Source organism: Chenopodium album, chromosome 13 (genome assembly GCF_948465745.1).
Source record: "Chenopodium album chromosome 13, dcCheAlbu1.1, whole genome shotgun sequence".
Classification (NCBI taxonomy): domain Eukaryota; kingdom Viridiplantae; phylum Streptophyta; class Magnoliopsida; order Caryophyllales; family Amaranthaceae; genus Chenopodium; species Chenopodium album.
Window position 1 is genome coordinate 41957117 of NC_137846.1, and position 23575 is coordinate 41980691.

The 23575-nt window shown below is 33.9% G+C and overlaps 2 protein-coding genes across 3 annotated transcripts; one reads left to right on the forward strand and one right to left on the reverse strand.

The window, feature by feature from the left end:
- The first annotated feature begins 7850 nt into the window (after window positions 1–7850).
- LOC145576666 (putative prolyl 4-hydroxylase 4) lies at window positions 7851–13652 on the forward strand. Its single transcript, XM_081634385.1, has 7 exons — window positions 7851–8145; window positions 8248–8305; window positions 8410–8514; window positions 9111–9168; window positions 12546–12721; window positions 13001–13073; window positions 13156–13652. The coding sequence occupies exons 1-7, from the start codon at window positions 8006–8008 to the stop codon at window positions 13443–13445; spliced, it is 900 nt and encodes a 299-aa protein (XP_081490511.1). The 5' UTR covers window positions 7851–8005; the 3' UTR covers window positions 13446–13652.
- A 1680-nt stretch (window positions 13653–15332) lies between these two features.
- Window positions 15333–22037, reverse strand: LOC145576667 (protein VTE6, chloroplastic-like). Of its 2 annotated transcripts, none has more exons than XM_081634387.1 (7): window positions 21590–22037; window positions 19175–19428; window positions 17614–17737; window positions 16201–16305; window positions 15932–16023; window positions 15697–15796; window positions 15333–15580 (listed from the first exon to the last, which is right to left on the reverse strand). In XM_081634387.1, coding segments are annotated over exons 1-6 (1008 nt in total). In that variant the 5' UTR covers window positions 22022–22037; the 3' UTR covers window positions 15333–15580; window positions 15697–15795. The 2 variants fall into 2 exon arrangements, with proteins under 2 accessions (XP_081490513.1, XP_081490512.1); XM_081634386.1 differs by having other exon boundaries at window positions 15333–15585.
- Between the last annotated feature and the right edge of the window lie 1538 nt (window positions 22038–23575).

The window sequence follows — 23575 nt, forward strand, 5'->3', positions numbered from 1 at the left end:
TGAGAAAAGGTGGATTTTAAAATTTTCCTGTTGGAATGGCTAGAACCCACAACCTACAAGCAAGCTTTGGATAAGTGCCAACTCAAGAAATAGCTTAAGGCCATGAGATCCAGAATGGACTCCATGTCTGTGAAGATGTGTTAGTCCATGATAGTTTTACAAATAGGGTCAAACCTATTAGACGCGTAAGCCTATTCGGATTATTCTAGTGATTACTGATTTCGATTACGAATTTTAGCAATGGAGATCAAAAATCACCTTCATGAAATGTTCTTGATGGATGGTATGTATATGATACAACCTAAGAGTTTTGAAATCCAGAAATCATAGAAAGTTTTGCAAACTTCAGAATTCATTTATGGATTGAAGTAAGCATCAGGGAGTTAGAACATTTGTTTCGATTAAGAAATCAAACAGTTTGATTTCCTCAGAGAATGAAAAGGAATCTTGTAGAGACAAGAAGTTTAGTGGGAGCAATTGATATTCTTAGTCATGTATGTAGATGACATACAGTTCATATGAAATGACATATCAATGCTTGAGTAAGTCAAGCAGTGGTTAGAGAGTTGTTTCAATATGAAAGACTTAGAGATGTTGAGTACATATTGGGAATCATGACCATGAAGTGAATCTTGAAGAATGATTGGAATGAATTAAGAGACTTATGTTGATAAGGTTCTTGACAAGTTCATGAAGCAAGACTTTAAGAGAGGATGTATTCCTATGTTTCATGGTAGTACGCTCAGTAAAACTCAGTGCTTTCAAAAGCTAATAGAGTTGAGTTGTATGGATAATGTACCTTATGCTTCTGTAGAAGGGTCCATTATATGTGTCATGATATGTACAAAGAAAAATGTTACATATGACTTGTGCATGTGTAGCAAGTTTCAAGTAAATTCAGAATAAGCATACTGAAAGTTGCAAAGAGCAAATCCTTAAGTACTTGAGAAGGACTAAAGGAATTTTTCTAGCTAATGGTGTTAAAAGTAAATAAGTTGTCAAAAAGGTTATACGGATGCAAGTTTTCAAAACAGGAAAGATGACTCTAGATGTTGATCTACATGCATATTCGTGTCTGTATGAAGAAAGATGGTAAGCTTGAAAGAGTTCAAAGCAGAATACAGTCGCATACTCATTGTGAGAATATGTGTTTTAGCTACACTAAGAGTAGTTAAGAAGGAAGTTTGGATCAAACTGTCCTGTGACTAAAAGGATACCTTTGCCAAAACAAAGGAGTCATGGTCACATCACAAATCCAAACAAATAGATATGAGATATGACCTCATTTATGAGATCAATGACAAGCGGGATGTCGTGATCTGCAAAGTTTTATTATGAGTGAGAAATCACTAAACCCCTTCCATAGACTAAGATATTAGAGTCATATTAAAGACTTGGATTGAAGCAAGTTATGTAATTCAAGTTGTATATGTTTTGAGAAAACATGTTACATAAGGAATGCATCAATTTGCAGAATTATGTTTAAATAGAAATATCATTTCTCGTATTTAATTATGGTTTTGGAAATTAAATAAAATGTCCAAAATAATTATGAATTGATGGGCTCATCAGGTTGATGACCTGGTGAATGAAACCCCACAGGTGAACAAAATTCATATATTATTTAAGTTCCTAGTTCGAAATCATTAAAGTGGACATAAATGATTTCAATAAATGGACTAGCATGTAAGATTGATTGGATAGCGCAGTTTCATGGGCTATAGGGGCATAGTGATGCTCGGTCAATCACTTGGATATGCATGAATGATGCATGATCGAACATATTGACCTACTTTGAAGTTCAAGTATAGAGCTTCCGGATATATTAGTGGATTCCTTTGACATGAGTGGAACATTGATTCCATTCAATGATTGATTTAACTGTGGTACACTCAAAAGTCTGCCCGTAACTGGAGATTATAAAGTGTGTTTCCCGGTTACTTCATGAATTGAGTGGGAGCTTTGGTTGCTACAAGATTGGATTGAGTCTACCTATAAATTAGAAAATGTGTCACGGCCACTTGAAGAGGAAGAATTCAGAAAATACGTGGCCGCGTTCAAATTTATTACTCAGTAATCATTTGGTTTTGTAATTCTAACTCAGATTTCAAGAAACGATTTGTAGATTAATATGATCTCAACATGTGATGCAATCATATTATCAAATCGACACATATTGACTTAAGGAATTTGAATATTGCACACTTGTCTCAGACAAGTGGGAGATTGAAGGATTTATGTCTTCGTCGTGTGCAATTACTAGATATATAAATGGATCAAATTATGGAGATAATTAAGTTTGGACATTTGGGTCGTCGTTTTATCATAGCTAGAGGTACTAACGATCTTTAGGCTAGTAAAATAGCCCAAAGCCCAATTGGACGGATCCTATAAGGTCACACAAAGGGTCTAGATCGGGCACGAGAGGACAAGGCCCATGATGGGCCTCATCCTCTAGTATGGCCGGCCATATGGAGTAAGGTTGAGGGTTTTGGGCTTCCTAACCCTAGTCTAATTATAATGTGATTATAAATAGACTAGGTGCCTAGGGTTTGCTAGTTGTATACAATTATCTGATCAGTGAGATCAAACCCTAATTAGCAAACACGAGACCAACCCCTCTCATACTCCTCTCTATCCCACGGCTCTCTCTCTCCTCCTCGGCGCCAGTGTGGTGGTTCGTGGTGGTGGTGGATCGTGGTGGTCGGCTTAGTCCATTAAAGGTGGTGATCGCGGTTTTCCTCAATCACTCGACCGATCTAGTATTGGTGGACGGCTCGTTCGAAGCTCGTGGACTAAGTAGAGGAGCAACGCTTGGGGCTCTATTATCTCCCTGATTTTTCAATCAAATTGGTACGTGGAATTCACGCTTCAAAGGTATGATTATGTGTCTTGTGTGTTATGCATGTGATCTTGGGATTAGGTACTTTTATGAATATGATTCATGATTTTCCGCTTCGTAGTACCTATAAACTCCTACATTTAGTAAGTATAATTCATGAGACATTCTCATAAATATGAATTTTGGAACTTCTAAATTTTAATAATAATAATAATAATAATAATATTCATCTCCATACACTAAGAATTTTCCTTCACCCTTTCACTAGGAATTAGGAATTTCTAATTGTATTCCAATGTTGCATTGGATTTCGATTGAAATCTCTCATCACTCGTTCTTAAAACACGTGAATCAAATAGACGAGTATAGGCCATGACATGCATGATGCATCTTTTGCAAAATGCACAAGGAGCATCACTCAAAACCTTAATTTCATCAACCTTTCTCAAAGCATTGAATTATCAAGCAATGTGCCATGTTACATGGGATTGAAACTCTTTCAATATAATGTTGAACCTCATAAGAATCTAATCAATATAAGCTTCTTAACCAATGTCAAAACATCCTTTAAAACCTATCTCTATAGATCTTGAATCCTAAATGTACTCATCTTCCTCTTCAAGATTTTTCATACAAAATGCGTTAGCCATTACTTGACCCTTCAAGCAATGAATAATTGTTCTTTGTACTAGACCAAGAAGACTTCATAGCTCCCACTAAACATCTTGTATACATAACATCTTCATTTTATGAGAACATTAAACAATTTTGATTTAACTCAAAAAAATCAAAAAATTAAGTTAGAGTAGCCACGGCTGGGTGGCAGAACCACCTGCTGGTGGGCCACGGTGGCTGCTCCGGTGGTCAGACGGGGCGGAGGGCAGTAGGGTGGCGGAACAAAGGGAGGGTAGTGGCTGAAATGTGCAACAGTTGCACGGTTTGGCTGCTACTCTACCTGCTGGCTGCATGGCTGTGCTTGAGGTGGCTGGGCTGAGTCCTGGCTGTTGCGGTGGTCGGACATTGGCCTGGCTGGAACGTGGCTAGCAGCAAGCTTAGTCACGGTTTTTCCAGTTATTTCAAAAAAAATGTTTTATTTAATTTATTTATTTCAATTTTAGATAAAATATGATTTTATCTAAGATAATTTTAAAAGATTAAAAGATAATTTCAAATTATATGATATTTTCAAATCTTAAAATTTTTTTTAATCTTTGAAAATATTTTTTAAAAGGATAATTGAGCAAGATTTCATAAGATAAATATTGACTTGGTAATGTGATTATCTTGGTAATGTGATTATCCATAAATAGTTAGGTAATTGATTTAAATTTTGTGATTGCTAGTAATTAGGATAGAATTTCTAATTTTATTAATTAGGATAATCTTTGAGGATAAATATGATTTATCTTTTAAGATTAAAATAAGATTTGATTCTATCACATGCCTAATTTAAAATATATTATATTTTATTGATGGTCATGAATAATATATGATATTATCTAATTGCAGTAATTAAAATATGAGATATTTAGGTGTCATGTTTCCTTAAGTATGAACATTTGATGTTGTAGTTTAGGAAAGCATGATGAGTGATTTATTAAGTGGCAATTTTATAATATATGATATTATGTTGCTATATAATGACTAGTATGGCCCAATAGATTGCTAAATGTGATCTGCGCATCATGATGTATTTTTGTAATATAAGTACGGTCTACGAACCGATAAAGTATTTTTGTAATTTTATTAAATTTTATTTAAGTAGTAAATAGAATAGAGTAAAATTACAGGTTGCAGTTAATCCAAGAAGCCCATGAAGTGAAGGCCCAAAGGAGCGAGGTGGATGATATCCATGAAGGTTCAAGTGGGAGCATTTACTTTATTAGTTTTCTTAGGATTAGGGGTCATGCTATGTCTTGTTTATGCATTCAATATTTTATGCATGTTAGATTTTATTGATGTTAATGATGATACGCTAGAGTTCACTAAATTAATCATAACATAATAAATCTAAGTCCCGGTAATATTAAGATTGTTTTTCCAATTAGATACCCAACAATCCTTCGATCGTAAGTGATGGGTCGGCCTCACCAGAGTATCACTTGTTATCTTGGTTAATTTGGGGTAGATCACGTTCTACGCATTTAGTTGGTTGTGCTCAACAATGCTACCTAAAGTGTTTAGAACCTTGAAACAAAGGTTAATAATTAAACATGAGATGGTTAATTATTTAACCAAGAGTTGCAGAGTCGCAATGAGTAAAGAGTTTACTCACATTGAAAATGTAATGCTTGATGGTAGGGCCTCAGTCCGATCAACTATTACACAAATAAAGGATCTTGGAATCACTTAATCAATTGGGACACATATTATGAATAAAGTGTTGAAGTAACCTATAACTTTAATTTAGGTACTTCAAAGATAAACATAATTGAATTTTGCGTTAATTTATAATTAATATTTTTTTTCTAATTTTATTATTATATATAATTTCCTCGAGTGAAAATAAAGTTGATAAACGTTCTCAAAAGATTAAAAGATAATCCATAAACCTATATTCTTATTTTGCTAAGATGGTTCTAAAAGAAAAGTTTTAGAAACCCATGTCATATGTCTAAAGTTGGTTTACTTTATTCAAAATGTTTGAGTAAAATTCCAACACATCTTCATTTTGAAAAGTGTTTCAAGGGTTATAATGAGATGGGAGGTACAAAACTTCTAAAGCGACAAGTATAAAAGTCCAATAAAATCTCTTATCTTCAATATGATTGAATATAAGAAAGTGATTGGAAATCCTTATGATCAAAAGTTGATCAAATGACATTATTTTTCATCCATTTCATACAGAGTTAAATAGTTGATTAAACTCTAATAACATGAATAATGATTGAATAGACTTAGCAAAATCATGAAATGTGCTTAAAGTAGTTAATCAAAGTATCATTTTGAACCTAAGAGAAATGTTCTAAGTGGCTCAAATGGAAAGGTTTTAAGAATATATAAGGATTGCATTTAGAAGTTATAGGCTAAGAAATGCAAACAAGTTGCTACTTTTCAAACCTAGAACAACTTACATGCTAAAAGTTGTTATGAATAACAAATGTTTCCAATTAAATAGACCAATTCCAATTGATTAGAAGCAACCTCATACAGTTGGAAGGTAAAAGAATGAAAATGTTCCAATTAAAGAAGTATATTATAGAAATTGATTTAGCATATTACTACTTCTTGGATATGTGATATCATGTTTAGTTCACTCTCATTGAAAATGTGGATAAACTAAATGAAGAAATATGGCTAAGGGAGAAATAAATCTACAAGTTTAGAAGCAAATGTTGCTACTTTACAGGTAGAATCTACACGTCTAGGAGCAAAAGTTGCAACTTTACAAGTAGAAGCTTATTTTCACCTTACCTAGTTATTGGCTAGAATTAAATAAATGTTATTTATTCTTTCCATCATCAAAATGCCAATCAAGGTTAGTAATGACTAACATTGAAGATTCAAAAACGTAAAGTAAACGTTATTCTATGCTTTATTGAGTCACGATGTATTTTTAAAAGCTAAATAGGTTTAAAAACTCTATATGGTGGATATAGATAAACCAGTTCTATATATATAAATTGTCTCTATATGTCAAATGATTCGAATGAAAAATGAACATTGCATGCGGAAGGTCCAAAGGGATGTATATGTCAAACCCTATATGTCAAATTATTGTATATTGCTACTATTCTTCCTCCTAATCACTTGGTATTAGTGAGGGGTGTGCAAACTAGGGACATTCTGATTTATTTTACTGTCATTTGGGGTTATACGCGACCCTCTGTAAAGTAGGTGGTGACAGGGACTAGTCCCACCTTACTGGCGTTCTTTTTTCCTTTCTTAAATAAAATAATAAAGTATTATGTGACAATTTAATTTTGGCATAATATTATTATGTATATAAAACTGTGTTATGTATAAAATGTTTTCAACTAAAATTATTTATTTTACGGGATGAAGTTGGAATTACTCAGTTTATCTGATTTTGGGAGTTTTCTCTCTTTTCTTGGTTCTGATTTATTTTGCAGGTTGGTAATAGGGTACTCGATTACGTGTGAGGAGACGTTAGAATAATCACATAGCTAAGACAATTTAGTCTATTTCCGAATTTATTTATTTCCTTTAAACTATTGTTTTTAAAATAATTTGCAATTTTGATGTAATGACTATTTTATATTGCCATCACTTAGACCACTTAGTTTATTTAATAATATTTCGTTTTGCTTTGCATTTATTTTCTACGGAAAATAAGTGTAGCAGTAACACTCCCAGGGTTCGAGGGTTGGGTTTTGAGAGTTAAAAAGTTACTCTTATTGTTTTAAAAAGACTTGAATTTTGGGGGTGTTACACCTATATAGTAAATTTAAGTAGCAATCCTAAAACAATTTGTTTTTATGCTAATTTATTTTTTGTAAAGTGTGAACATATTTAGTTAGTATGTTATAAGACCTTGTTCATTTTACCTTATTTTGACCAAACGTAAATTGTTTTTAATGAAATGAAATTATTTTTGCTGAATACAAATTGTTTTTATTGAAATGAAACTATTTTCACTGAAATGATATTAATGCTACTGAATTGAAATTATTATTATTTTTTTAACTGATTTTCTATTATATTTTTTCTTTAAAATTACTGATTTTCACTAAACGAAACTTAATTTTACAGAACTAAAATTATTTTTAATGAATTAAATTTATTTTTACTCAATAAATCCAAAAAAAAAAAAAAAAAAAAGAGCAAGCCTCAACGAACATCACAATATCGTAAGTAAATCAATATTTATAAGACCCAAATTTTTTAAAAAAAAAGTTAGTCCATTTCTTTCAAAATAATCCTAGCAAGCTTATTTTTTTAAAAAAAAATAAAATCCGAGTAAGCATCACATTTTCGTATCTTATTTTCACACGACGTGTTGATAATAATCAAACAAAATTTATTAAGCTACATTTTAAAATATTTACTTCATCTTCAGCTTCCTGCTTCCTGCTTCCATTTTCGAGGAAGTGATTAGAAATTCACAAACTGCGATCTTGAATATCAAACAAGCTAAAAATCAATAACTAATTGATTTCAAAGTTGACTCAAAAATTATAATTTCTCCATCAAATTCTCACCATGAATCGAGGGTTTCTGTCACAAATCATATCCCTATTTTCAATCGTGTTGCTGATCAATGGATCTCTTTGCACGGCCGTGAATTCAGCTCTTTTTAAAATTGACCCTTCCAAAGTCAGGCAAATTTCTTGGAAACCCAGGTCAGTTTTTCTGTGATTTAATCTATTATATGAGAAAAAGTTATAATTAGTGTTGAATTTGATTGACTAAATTGTGGGTTTATCGTTTTTGTTTGAATTAAGGGCATTTGTATATGAGAAATTTCTGACTGATGAAGAATGTGATCATTTGATATCAATTGTAAGTCTTAATCTGATTTATTTTAGAAAAAAAAAAATCTATGAAGTTGTACTGCTGTTTTGATTTTTTCTTTAATTTTTTTGATTTTATTATATTTCGAATAGGCGAAAAAGGAACTGAAGAGGTCAGCTGTGGCAGATAATGAGTCTGGGGATAGCCAGTTTAGTGAGGTCAGGACAAGCTCCGGTGCCTTTATCAGCAAGGCCAAGGTCTGATTTTACTCTCACTTTTCGGCATTTTTGGTGTGGTGTGGTGTATTTTGTTGATTGATTTCGTTGTAGTCTTAAACTTTTAACGATGATTTGTTTAGCTGATTCTGAACCTGATATGAAACTAAGATTGATTGTGCAGTAGATTATGTGTTTAGCATTGAAATTTTGAATCCCGGGCAACATTTTGTTTGAAAAACAAGTGATGGTGAACACTGTCGATTAGTGGAGCATTTGTTTATTGGGCGTGTTAAATGAAGAATGAGTGTTACTATGTAAGAGGATAGGAAAAAGTAGAAATTGAGGACAATAGTTGAAGACTAGGGAAAAGAACTGAAGACTGCGATGAAAGCTGCGGGCATAGCCAAAAATTAGTTTGTAGAACGATGAATTATTTGCATTAAAACCGAAAGGCATTTATGCGTTGCAAATTGGTATATGGAAAAGAAATCACTTCTTATATAGGAACTGATATTTAACTGGAGATAGTTTTGAATCTTCAAAAGGGTGGTCTTGCATTGTAATGGCAATTTGCATATATCCTTATCTTGGACTTTCCATTGCATTCATCTGTATTTTGCCCTATTTCATTTCAGGATGATATTGTAGAACGTATAGAGCAAAAAATTGCAGTCTGGACATTCTTACCACAAGGTTTTCTTTCTCACTCTCTCATTTGCTATGTGTCAAATTGCATCAGGTTTTGCAATTACTTTTATCTGTAAATGAGCCTAATACTTATGTCATAATCATAGAAGAGGTATGTTTTGCTACTGATGTACTACTTATGTCGGTCACCATCTAACATCATGTTGTACCTGCTTTGTGGTGCTGTTAGAGGTGCTTCCATTGCACTACCATTGCAGATATACCATTGAAACTATTGATTCTGTAATAAGAACTATCTGGAAATATTTGGTTGCGACATTTATCGTTTGTTGATAAGTTTTCATATGATGATACTCCCTCCATCCCTTTTTGATGTGCCTATTTCTCAAAAATACGATAATTAAGGAGAATAAAGGGAGTAGATGAATATTCTATGGGAAAGATGAATAGTATAGAATATGTGTGCTGGGAATAATAAAAGGTAGAGAATATTGTATGGGAATTATAAAACGTAAGTAATGATTTTTTTAGGTATATGTGTATTTTGTATAGGAAAGATAAAAAGTAAATACTACCTCCGTTTTTTTTAGTTGACACGTATCCCTTTTTAGGAAGTTTATATTTACTTGACACATCTCCTTTTTGGGTAAGATTTATACTTTGCATTTACTAGTTTATCTCACTTGCTTTATCATTCTCTCTCCTGTCCTTAATATGTCTGCCTAAATTGTATGCGTCAACTAAATAGAAACGGAGGAAGTAATGATTATGTGCTATTTTTAGAAACATGCACAATATTTTGGGATACCCAGAAAGGAATACAGGCACATCAAAATGGGACAATGGGAGTATATCATCTTCGTCCTAGTCATTCGTTACTTCATTGCATTAATTTCACTAAAAAATTAATTTCAGAAATAAAAATAATGATATTAACGGGGATGTCTTAGACTATGCCAGTAAGCTCATTTATGATATTAAATGTTTAAATCACATTCATCTCTCCAGTCCTATATATTTAACGCAGTGTCAATGCTATTTTATCATTATTATCAGCTGCACTTTAGTTGAAATTTAGAATTCGAAATATATTTCATGCATGATATTTTTCTGAAGAAAAGATGTGTCTTTGTTCTATGAGAAATATTAGTATAATTAGTTGATTAAATTATGTTTAATGTTTGGAATTTTTTCCCTTGAACCTTTTCACATGTTATTTTCTATGCCATAAAGCTTGAATAGGGTGCTGACACTGCACAAAAAAAAAAAAAAAAATTAAATAAATAAAATAAAATATTGGGCCGGGGGGGGGGGGGGGGTAGGTGAATTAGAAGGAATTGTCAGTAATCCCCCTTGCATGGACTAAAGCTTCATGTGTTTAGATAGAAAACATGTTTGGGGAAAGTTTATTTTTGTTTCCTTACAAAGGAAGTTATAGGGGACGAGGAAAGTGGCACTAGAAGGGGAGAAGATGGATGAGAGCGCAAACTTGCATGGTTGCTGTATTGTGTGTGTTGTTGGCGAGGTGGGAAGCAGGGAGTGCTGCAAGAAGATAAGGGTGTTGGCAAGTGGTAGGCTGTTGTATACATGCGTGGTGTGTGAATTGCTGTGTGAGTTGAGGGAGGCAGGTTCTGTGGGATTTGGGTGTGAGATGTGTGGTGTTGTGTGTTGGTGCTGCACTGCTTTGCTGTGTGGTTGGTATGGCTGGCTGGTAGCAAGGACTGGGGCGAGACGTGCAGTGCTACGGCTTTTGTTGTGTGTGTGGACAGCAAGGACAAAGTACAGTGGGCCTGTGCATTTAAGGGAGAAGCATGGGTGTTGTTGGTGCAGCGTTGTGTGGGGTGCTGTGGCCTGACTGGCAGCAGAGGATTGGGGGGGGGGGGGGGCAGTGAGGCGAGTGAGTTAAATTGGATTGGGGCAGTGGTGTGGGTTAGTGCAACAATGAGGTGGGGCAGCACTCAGTTTGCTTGCTAGCTGCTGTTTGTGTAATGTGTGGTGAGTGGTGGCGAGAGAGATAGAGGCAGGGGCTGTTAGGACGTAGCCTAACAGCAAGGGTTGGGTGGCATGTCGCTGCAGAAGGTGGAATGTTGGTGAAGTCTAGAAGTTGCTTGTTTACAATTGGCAAAGTAAAGCGCATTTTAAGCTCTTTTGCAAGCATATGTTCTCCAATTTGATGAGCTTGAGTTTCTTGATCGATGATATCGTTGACTCAACCCTTCAAACACTCACCTACACAAGCAGATAGAACAAAGGGAGAACAGAATAAAACATAAATAAAATAAAATGAGCAAAGTGAATAAAGATGAGAGACGATTCAAGCAATTTAAATGTGGAAAGTTACTCTATAAAATTTACATAAATAAATAGAAAAAATTAGATGAAAGAAACGATAATCAACAATGCACAACTAGTTAAACACCTAAACTTATCAAGGCTACAAATCGTACAATTCATGAAAACCAAACAATATACTACCTCCGTTTCATATTATTTGCAACGATTGGACATTTTTTCTCTCTACTTTATGTCAAATCGTTGCAAATAATATGAAACGGAGGTAGTAATAAGATAAGACTAAAAAAAAATCACTTAAACAACTTAATTTAGAATTTAAAATAAATGACCTAAGGGAAATAAAGGCCCAAAAATTTAGTGGATAGTTAACTCTCACTATTTCCTAATCACTAGCTATGTGTGACATAAATGTCTCTTATTAGAGAGGAGAGGATATGGCTGTTAAGAGTAGAAAGGAAAAAATGTGGTTTCACCTCCTTTTAAAAGAAAAAAGTATATGATTTTGAGAAAACTATTTTCCACCTTTGGAAAGATTAATTTCCACCTTTTATATATTGAACAAATGGATAATGGTAATTTATTTTCCCAGAAATTGTTTTCTAGTCAAAACAAATGGAGCCTAATATCAGGAGTCACACTAGAATCTTTTAAGTGGTTGTTGATATATCGTTTCAAAGAACAAATTTTCATGTAGATCAGATTTGTACAAAGGATGGTGTAAGTCATCTTGTATCCTTTTAACGTCACTCCCATCCCCTTATAAGTCACTCTGTATACGCCTTCACTAGGATCACTCATAATACATAGAAGTCACCTCTTCAGTCTTCATATGAATTGTCACCCTAGTCTCAACATGTTTTGGTATTATCTAGGCATGCTTATTGGAATTAAATCTTATGGCATCAGCTGTCTCATCATTTCTCAATGGTGCTTCGTATCTAGGTTTCATAAGTTGAATTTAGTTACTTACTGAGACTTGATGATACAAATAAAATGTGATTGCATGTTTGCTTGAGTTAAAAATCTTTTTCAAATTTGGGCTTCGTGTTTATCTGTCTGTGTCTTTGCATTTGATATAATAATTAAAAGCAACTAAGGTTCCTTATTTCCCCCTTTAAAATTCTTAGAGAATGGCGAGGACATACAAGTTCTTAGATATGAGGAAGGACAGAAGTATGAAGCTCACTATGATTACTTTGTTGATAAAGTTAACATTGCTCGTGGTGGCCATCGTTATGCAACCGTTCTTATGTATCTATCAGATGTTATGAAAGGCGGTGAGACTGTGTTTCCACATGCAGAGGTTAGTTGATCTTTACTTTCTGTAATAAATGAACTACAAGCATTCTTACAGGTTTTTAACGTCACATGCAATGTTTCAAGCCCTCTATTTGTGCTTATTTCTTACTGTAAAGTTTGTGCGCAGCATTTTCTTTTCTTGAGAAGTGTAAATTGTAGACTTGTAGTAAATTTGACAAGTTCTGTTTCAATGAGCCAGGGTCTGGTTTTAAGAGATTATTTTTGGGCTGTAAATTATGGACTTTATATGTATTTAATTTTGACTTTTCACTACTATGGACAGTTGTCAGAACGCCAAAAGGCAGCTATTGCAGCAAATGATGATTTGTCCGAGTGTGGAAAGAAAGGCATTGCAGGTATGCTCCTAACATCTTACCAAGAATGTTATTTCTGGGATTATTCTTGCCCTATCTTATGAACATTTTCAAATTTAATCAGTGAAACCAAAGAAAGGGGATGCTCTTTTGTTCTTCAGTCTGTCTCCAAATGCTGTACCTGACCAGATGAGTCTCCACGGAGGCTGTCCTGTGATTGAGGGTGAGAAATGGTCTGCCACCAAGTGGATTCACGTTGACAATTTTGACAAAATCCTCACAGATGGTTGTAGTGATCGCAATCAAAATTGTGAGAGATGGGCTGCGCTTGGTGAGTGCACTAGGAACCCGGAATATATGGTGGGAACTGCTCAGCTTCCAGGTTACTGTCGGAGAAGTTGCAATGTCTGTTAGTTTGGCTGGTCTATAATTTTGCAGTATGAGGCTGATGTAATGTTGCTGTTACATTCTTTATCCTCACGGAGTTATTACCCTGTTCCATATTTTCCTCGAAAGTTTGGACATGCAATGACATCTTTGTGAGAAACAAGTTATAGGTTGTGCTGTAATTTACCCCTGTAATTTCTTTTCTAATATATAAACTGTAATTTTATTTATTTATTTATTTATTTATTTAAATAGCTTTATACATCGATAGCAGTTTCTTGCTGCAATTTCTGTTATGAACCCGTTTATAACTTCCTCTGGTGAGCTCGTTACACTCCTTCCAAGCACAGTTTTAAGCACTTGTAAACTATTAATAGATCTCACGAATAGGGGACAAATCAAAGGCAACAACAAAGAAAAGGGCATTGCTCCATTAAGGTTTCAAAAAAGCCATGAGATCATTGAGTTTCATATGGTCTTGATCAAATAATTTGGGATTTAGGGATGATGTTACGAACTTAACCAAGTTAGTGTACAGCCATTTTGGCTTCTACTAATTCTAATATTGAAATGTTAACGTTTTGTTTTAGAATAGAGTATACATCTTCACCAAAAAAAAAAAAAAAAATAAAAAAAAATAAAAAAAAAATAAAAAAAATAAAAAAAATAAAAATGAATAGAGTATACATGCAATATTAAGTCCTAGAAATTATACTATGTTGTCTAAATTAATCACATAAAAGGAAATATTTTGGTATTTACTTGAAAATAAAATTGATTGACAGTTACATAGTTGGTTATCCATAATTAATTTAAATTAATCATGATGTACTCTAGTCCATATTATTCTTTGTTCTGGTTTCAACATCTATTGCCATTTGTCCATCTGTATATTCACTGCTCTGTTGCAAGGACTTTGATCACCTTAACTTGGAAGCTCTAGTATGCCCTGGGCTATCCAGTCCATCGAACTGAACTAGTTTCTTTCTATCATCCTTGCTTGTAAAAAGTCAAATAAAAAAACATTTTAATTGCCGACGTCTATACTTGAATTTAGAGAGGATTTGATTTAAGAAAAGAAAAATTGCATAGAATTCCCAATTCATGATTAGTTGGAGCATTTTTTGAAAGTAAACATTGAGATTTTAGCCAATTCCTTTACGAATCTTATTCCTAAGCCATAGTACTACCATCCTTAGACATTTCGAGGTCCATTGAAGGTTCAAATCACGTATTATACACCGATAAAAGATTTTAATTAACATTATTTTATAATAATGTACTTCCTCCGTTTTTTAATAGTTGCAACACACACTTTATCACGGTATTTAAGTTATGTGGGATTTACATGATATAATACACTTTAAAATAGGGTGATGGTTGTTAGGAGTGTAATTTAGTGGGTCATGTGCTTTAAATAAGAGAAATAGTATAGCTTTTCCCTAATATAACTTTCCATTTATGGTGTGTTACAAGTATTGTGACATTTTCATTTTAGGAAAGTGTTGCAAATATTAAAAAACAGAGGAAAATATGTTTATATGTTTCATATGTTCTATATGATTATTTAATTGTCCTTCACCTGGCTAACCTACTCACATAACATACGATAATTAAGTTAAGGAAAAGGGGATCCACTTGAGGAAAACGATTACAAAAACCCCTCGAACAATTTAATTCCTAGACCACGGGGATATGGGGTGGAAAGCGATACCATTACTCCACCTGGTCTAGGCTCTTTTCTAAGTACCTTAAAAGTTGGATTCCCTCAAGTTAGCCATCCAATTCTTGAGTTCAATATTTCAGCTATGCTTCGCTCTTTATCCTCATACAGAGTATATCATCATTATCAAAGAGGAATGCTCCATCAATCGAGAGAATTTTTGTGTGCGATGAACATCGTTGAGCATACAATAAACAAAATAAACTCATACACAGATGCCAATAAAAATTTAGTGATGTTTATACGTACAAGCCATATAACTAGACAGTTAAGTTGGCATTGGACTTGCTTTGCATTTAACATGACATTAGTTTATGAAGAAACACATACAAAGTGATTATCAGTCACTATATTTCCCCATTGCACGCTTGTGAGAACTCTATGCTTCCCATTTGTATAGGATTGAGTATTCATGAGTCTGTTCCGTCATTTTGAACCTCTGCACTGAAAATGTTATCATAGTGAGGCAAAAACAAGGGAATTGGCATTTTCAAGTATAGTTTGTACTTCATCTCTCTTGATTATCAATAGAGATGAGGATTTTCCAAACTGTACCTGGATCGGTTGGATTTCTTCCATCTTCAAGAAATGTTCGATCTACACGTCTCCATCTCTAGACATTGATGTCACCTCTTTTTCTCTCCTTAAAATCTTTCTGTTCACCAGAGACATGTATTTCACTTAAGTTAATTTTCTGAATGACTGAAGCATAAAATTATCATCAAATGTATCTAATATTACTGTAAGATAACACTGCAGCCAAGCTAGATTGAGGGTTTAGTGTATTAACCAGAGCCAGCTACGATTCAGAACTTGTTGAAACAGGATTGCCAAGATGCTACCCATGGATATATTAATGATGTTGACAGCATCATTGTTAAGCTGCAAAAACAAAAGTTCTAACAGGTATGAGATATTTCGGGTTAATTTAATCAACAGCTGGCTTCATCCCCTTCTAGCACAGGGCCAAATTGAATTTGTAACCCGTTGTGAAATCCGGAAACATAAGAACTCAAGGAATAGCATAAAAAAAATACATAGCCTAAATTGGAAGCTTACCCATTGAAATCCTTCCTTCTCTTGAAACAAAGCACCAATTATACTTTCACCGAAATTAGCAATCTGAGAGGCTAATATGCAGATAACTGCTCCAGTTAAATTTATCTGCTTCCAAGAAAACAAGAGCATCAATTAACCAATTGAAAAGCTCAATCAAAATTCAAGTTATATTGATCTTATATATTTGCTCCATCCCATAAAATTCTTCACTTTTAGGAATAGGATATTTAATAGTGTTATATTCGATATAAAAAAATTGGTAGTTAACAAAGAGGGAAAAAGGGAAAAGAATAGTGTTGGAATGGAGAGAAAATGATCTTGATGGGATGGGGAAAGAAACAGGTAGAATGATACTTTAAAGTTTTGCCTTGGAACTTGAGCAGAAGTTTACTTTGGGACACTGTATAATAGTACGAGCGAATTCATAGATGGAATGGAGGAAATCTTAAGTTAATTTGTAACCAACAATTAGTTAGATAAGTAATGAAGTCATCAGCAACAATGAAATATCAGAAGTCTGCTTTTGCAGGCAATATTAAACACAATTAGTTCTCAATAGCTCCTTTCATTTTGTAGACTACATCCACAACCACAAAAATGATTGGTAAACACATGAATTCTCAAAGATATTGTGAACTGAAACAAGAAACTTGATAATTATATAATGTCAAATTAATCCCCCCCCCCCCCCCCCCCCCTCTCTTTCTCTCCCACTTCAGTATTAAACAAAGTTTACTTTAAAGTATCAAGATGAGTCTATTTTTCATTACGTATAAATCCCAAACATAGTCAAAAGAGTGTGTGTGAATAGTGTCAAAATGAAACTGAGTAAAGCAGAGGCAGTACATAAGAACAAAATCGATAATGATGATCACTAATATAAAATCAAAGCACTTCTTGACAAAAAAACAAGGAAACACTCTCCCTACTTATCTGCCATCACCTCAAATTTGCATAGTTGTAGTTCATAAGCAAGGGTTTCATTTTAATGCATACACTTCTCACTCGTGAAGTTACACCCAATACGGGTGCTCAAATTTGAAGCTCCCCACACAGCCCCTCTTAATCGATAATGACAGTGTCCAATTACATAGCCAAATTCTTAGCAGCCATGAAGAGTAAAAAGAACTCATCATAATCCCCCTCCCCACTGGAATTCGTTGAGCATGGTGCGGTCATGAATTTGATTTACTTTAGTCAAAGTCATATCTATTGGAGAGAAATTAAGGATAAAATTTTCTGAATCTTATATGGTGCACACATAATAGATTAAACATTTATGGGAATATCTTGCCCTTGTGGAAAGTTGCTATCCTTATGTAGGCAAGCCTTGTAAAAGCAAATTATTGTGTAATACTTTAAACACAGTTATCTATAGTAAGTGTCTAGCTTAATTAAAGTAGAAAGGAGAACCTGGCCATTAAGACAACCAACAATGGCAAGCAAAATTGAAGCTAGAAGCCCAGCAATGGTTCCCTCAACACTTACAGCACCTTCTGTCCCTCTAGGAACAACTTTGAATGTAGTGACCAGATACCTGCTCATATATACTGGGTTAGTATTTAGAAAACTTTAAAATCACACATTATGATTACATCAAATTGTAAAGGTAAACTTGTAAACAATTATATCCAAATGACAATAATATTATTCGGTGATTGGTATTACAAATCACTTTCATTAGAACTCCACATATAAATAAACAGCTTACTGATTTCTAATGAAATTGTTTTGCTATATTTAATACTTATTTTTGTTTGAACACAAATTTGCTAACATAAACTTATTTTAACTGAAGTATACCAATTTTGCAAGAGCTTAATCATCTATGGAACAAGTTGAAAAGAAAAAGGCTGTAAAACACCTAATATCCTAAGAATCAATAGTAAATATAAAAAAGATTAAGAACCCAAACAGATTTCTGGCTAAAAAAAAAAGGAGAGAGAGAGAGAGAATAACATAAATATTTGGTTTGCAATTGAATCCAAAAATAGCTAACCACTTAACTAGAGATCATCTATAACTACTAAGTCTCTCTCCATTTCTCTTTATTCCCATATCTGACTTATGGGTCAGGAGAGAACTAAAACCTTTGTAAATTCAGATAAAATTATACGGTCATATAGCTCTTGATACTAAATATTTTCTTAAAATATTGGTATGAACGAAATGTACCTATAATCTGAAATTATGAATTCCGCTTGATGACTTTAGACATTCTTATTTAATAATAAAAAATAATATAGGTCAATTAAACGACATGTAGGAGTAATCGTGATCTTTCTCTTCCATGTCTGTAATTCAAATGGTCATGTTATAAACCATAATGTTTAGTCTATAGCAATCGGTGTCAAATTAGCTTAGTGACCCAATGTGATACTGTGAACAGCTGAGCACATTACGCCATTAAAGTATTTGACATTATTCTAACTTCAGTTCAATAATATGTCGTCACTAGATGTCCTATATTCTGAAGAAAGGTATGTTTTAGTAGTGGTGCTCAATAATTTTGTTTAACGATCTAGGAATGCTTTATCTTTTAGGATGTTTAGGTGGATATCTACTCTTTTATGTCTGAATCCTACTTGAAATTTCAGCGTGTATTTATTTATTCAAATGTAGTGGTGCTTATACAGAAAAAGGAAATAGTGCATGCCTGACCTGGAATATTGACTATTTGTCTGTTACTATAGCTTCTTTTAAAAAGAATTCAATGTGTTTATCATCTTCCTACAATTGTGAGTATAAGTATTTCTGTATTGACAAAACCATAGTATTACATTCTGAAAAAACCAGGGGCTTTTTAGATGTAGAATGTGAATCTCAAGCCATCAGAAAACATCTTATAAAATAACACCAGCCTTTCATAAGCATGAAGCAAACCACTACACATAAACTGGTGTATACTCATTGAGTCAATTTTTTTTTTTATATAAAAATAGAGTTTTGATGTATTACAAAATAAAATACTTACGTTGTTTTGCCATATGCTTTCCCTATCTCACTAGAGACGGTATCACTCAGCTTAGTGCAGAAGCTGGCAACAAAGCCAAGTTTCCAAAGCTGAGAAAGTTCCTTCCCTCCTATTCCATATATCGAAAGAATAGCACAAACACAACCAGCTGCACTAGAACCAATTACACTACCTGGCCCTCTTCTTCCTTTCTTCTTTTCCGCAACCCCTTCAGCTTCCTTCTGTGCCATCTTGACCTTGGTTGCTAAAGTTCCCTAATGCAGGTTAAATAAAAATCTCAAAATAAGAAATTAAATCCTTTCAATCAGAAATTAAGATAGCGAACATGATGCAGCAAAGCTCTCCAAGACAAAACTGCCCATTTCTTCCAAAGAACATTAGTCCATGACTATCAAAGGTCCCACTACTTTCCAAAAACCTTGAAGAATGTAAAAGGAAACTCCCGAAGCGAAAAAAACACGAATGAGAAAGAAATGTAAATTGTGAAATGTCCCTCTCCACTCTCCAGGGGACCTTACTTCATCTGTTTTCTTATAAACTATCAAGTTTGAATATCCAAAGTCAAAGTTAGTGGAATTATTGACTAAATTAAATGCCACTATAAAAATCCACTACACAGCTAAACGATGCTTTATATTATCATGAGTCAAGGCCCCAGAAACAATGAAAGAATGATGCTAAAGTGAGAGGGAGGAGGAAAAATGGGAAAAATTTTGTTAAGAAAGTCCACCAACTAGTGTTATCCTAGAATTTCCAATGAAATTTAACAAACATATCGATCTCATTCTATCCCACAACAAAGCTAATGAAGATAATTATATAATAAACTACTTGTGCACAGTACCAATGACCTAACAGCAGGATATGAAATTTGAGATGCTAATATACCCATGATAAATTTGCATTAAAGGGCAACAAGAATTAGTAAGATATTGCAGCGAAACTCTTTGCTAAATCGCCAAGTATGGTACCACTGGTACAGCCTACATACTTAAGCACAATAGACTTCACCCCATAAATATTGATAAGCCCATCACATTCTTGCATTGAAGGGTGAACAACAGAATTATGAAAGATCTTTTAGAGCTTGTTTTCGATAAGTATAGATGTATAGTATAGTTTGCGCAACCTTCCATCTATTAAAGACAAAAGTTAGACTTAACCCGAGTGAAAAAAGCATGGCCTTGATTAAGAATACCTGCCAAAGTACCTCTGAACACATTAATTCCTCCATGGCCAACCAAATTTTAAATTTTGAACTCACTTGCATTTGCCTATAACCAAAAATCAGTGTCCTGATCAGCAATTACTTGTCTTAAAGTTACATGTGTCTCATTGTAGCTGCTAAGTATTAAACAAAAAAATTACATTAGATGCAATGAGGTTGTCGTATGTAAGAAGGGTGTGATCCTGACTTCTGATGTAAAACAGACACGAGAAACACTAGCTTGGGGATAAAACAATGATGTTTTGATAGGGAAAATCCAATGAATCCATCAGCATCTTCATTCATCAATTTGTTCACATGAGGATTTTAATTCACTAAATGAATGTTAGCTGCCAAATATCCACAGGTCATGATAGAGAATTATATGAATCTATTGGGTTTGTAATTCTCTCAAAACACGTTCAGTATGGCTCGTGAATTGTAGCTTCAAATCCATTTATCTATGCAGCATTAGAAGCTTAGTTACGCTATCTATAATCCAGGACAGGGTGGGACTACAGGTATGTACAAAATCATAAACTCTCAATGCAGATTTCTGATTCAAACGAACCTTATGGACCGAGTAATAAGACATGTATTTATTTGAGAGACAAACATCTGGAGACTCCAAATCCCAAAATCGAATACAAATGACAATCCATATCCTTGTATACTAAAATCCTATAATTCTTCTTTGCTTGTAAGCACAAGCAGGCCTATTTCATTGATTTGTTCAGGATCAAAAGGCTAGCATGCAGAATAACAAATGCTATCCATCAAACTATCTACCTAGATAAGTTTACCAAATTTGATAATTTTTAACTCAAAAGTGCCACAATCGAGTCGATCACAAACAAATGCAGGTGTAACACTAGACAACCCGAGTTCCATCCACACCTCGGCGCCTTGCCTTGATAAAAATATATACGCATTTCATCCTAAATCTAGCAGTAACAGACATGCTATTCACAAATTTTTGCAGTAAATCAACAACCATCAACCATATCATATTGAAAAACTAAGAAGGCAACAATGCAGAGACAACAAGGTCTTCACTATATACAAACACATAAATTACAACAACACCCAAAACCTGAAAATCAATCTAAAAATTGAACCCATGATTCCAAAATCCAAAATTTAACCAATTAATTCGAAATTTCGAAATGGGATGATTAAATTAAAACAGAAGAAAAATAAAAACTTACAAAAACAAAGTAAGTGGCAACAAGAAGAAAACCAGGAGGACCAAAAGAGCGCCATGTAAGAGTACCCAACAAGAAAGCAGCAGCAATGCCGGAGATAGAAAGTCCTGAGACCAAAATCGGAGAACCCAGAACGAAGATGACTACATTGGAGAGTACGGCAGATTGCCAAGTGGCAGGGTTTGTTTGGACGAGGTTGATTGCACCTGAGAGTGGAGCAACTAGGTCAGTTGGAGATGATTTTGCAGTCAGAAATCCAGACATTTTTGTGGGTTGTGATAATTTATGGTAGATTTGATGATTTTTGTTGGATTTTGGAGTGGGATTTGGATTGAAGGTGGAGAAGAAGGTGGATTTGTTTGGGCTGTTTGGGAAGGTTTTGGAAATGGAGTTAGATAAAGAGGAGGTCGTGATCAATGCTAGTGTTAAAGGCATGATTGCGGGAGTTGTTGTTGACTTGCGCTCGTGTATAATAGATTAAGACAAACTTTTAATAAAACCGGGTTTTCACTAATTTACTGAAAATCACAACAAGGAAGTGCAAATTGGGTTGCCCAATTTGGGCTCACACGTGTAAAAGAAAAAAGAACAAAAAAAACTTTCTTATTTTCTCTTTCCTCTTCATTTTGCTTCTCTTTCTCTGATTTTTTCTCTCTCCTCTACTTCTCTTCTTCTCTTGATTTTGGCGATTTGCAGAAATTTGTTGTTGCTACTTCAATTTCTCTCTCTTCGATCTTTAATTTCTTCACTTTGAAGTTGATTGTTGCTAATTTCAGGTTTGTTTACTCAATTTTATTTCATTTTATATAGTTTTAAGTGTTTCGATTTTTAGGTTTTCGTTGTTTTGGATTTTTTGTAGTTTTTGCAATGGTGAAGAAGAAGAGTTTGCTTTCTGGTGATGATAATGTTGCTCTAGGTTAGTGTTTGTTCTCCTTTTCGCAATTTTTTTTTGTTCAGTTTGTGCTATGTTTGTTTGATTGTGCGTTTTAATCACTTGCTTTTGCTTAGATTAGGTTTATTTTGAGAATTGCCTGCTACGTGTTTGTAAAAATGTCCAAATGAAAAACTGCATGTTCATAGTAGTACAATTGAAAGTATTTTGTGTATGAATTTTAGGTTTTTTGCTACTATGTTCGTTTACGGTTTGATATATATGCTGCATTTGATTTTAGTGTGGCAAACATGGTGGATATACACATGCTTCATTTGATTTGGTACAATCCTACCATGTTTATCATTTTCCCATGTTCTTTTCTGTGTTGTTTTGTTGTGATGATGTTAAGCTGCTAACTGCAAATTTGTGTGTGTGTGTGTGTGTGTGTGTGTGTATTTTTTCATAATGTATTTTTCCTATCTCACCATAATATAGAGGTAAAAAGAAAGGGAGTTTGAGTGAAAAAGTGTCTCTATTTCTAGATATGTAGGTTAGTCTCCTGCTTTGTTCAGGAGCTACTCTTGACTGCAGGGACGAACTTTAACTTGAGTTTACTGTAGCATTATGATGCGTGCTCCATTTTTCCTACCATGTAATGTGGCACTTTCAGTCATGAAATGCAAACCTATGATATTTGGGGGTCTGCTTCCTTGTAATATTTGCTAATCATTATATTCTATGTTTTTGTTATTGTGTGCTTTGGGATATTTTAGCCAGATCAAATAAGTAAGATCCTACATCTTAACCAAATGAAGATGCCATTCTCTGCCATTCTTGTCAAATTTTGTCAAAATTTCTGTTGTGATGTTTTTTTTTTAATTAATTGCTAGGATCTATCAAAGGTTTTCGTTATAGTAGAGCTGAGAAAACAGTAAATAAAATGGATGCAGGAGGAAAAAAGAAGTTGAAAGGTGAAGGAAGTACATCCAAGGGAAATAAAAGGAAGAGGCATGAAAAAGAGGATGACGAGTAAGATTTTATGTTTTAGACTATTGTATATTTGCTATACTTTTGTGAATGGAATTGTGACTTTTGTAAGAGTATAGGTAACTTTG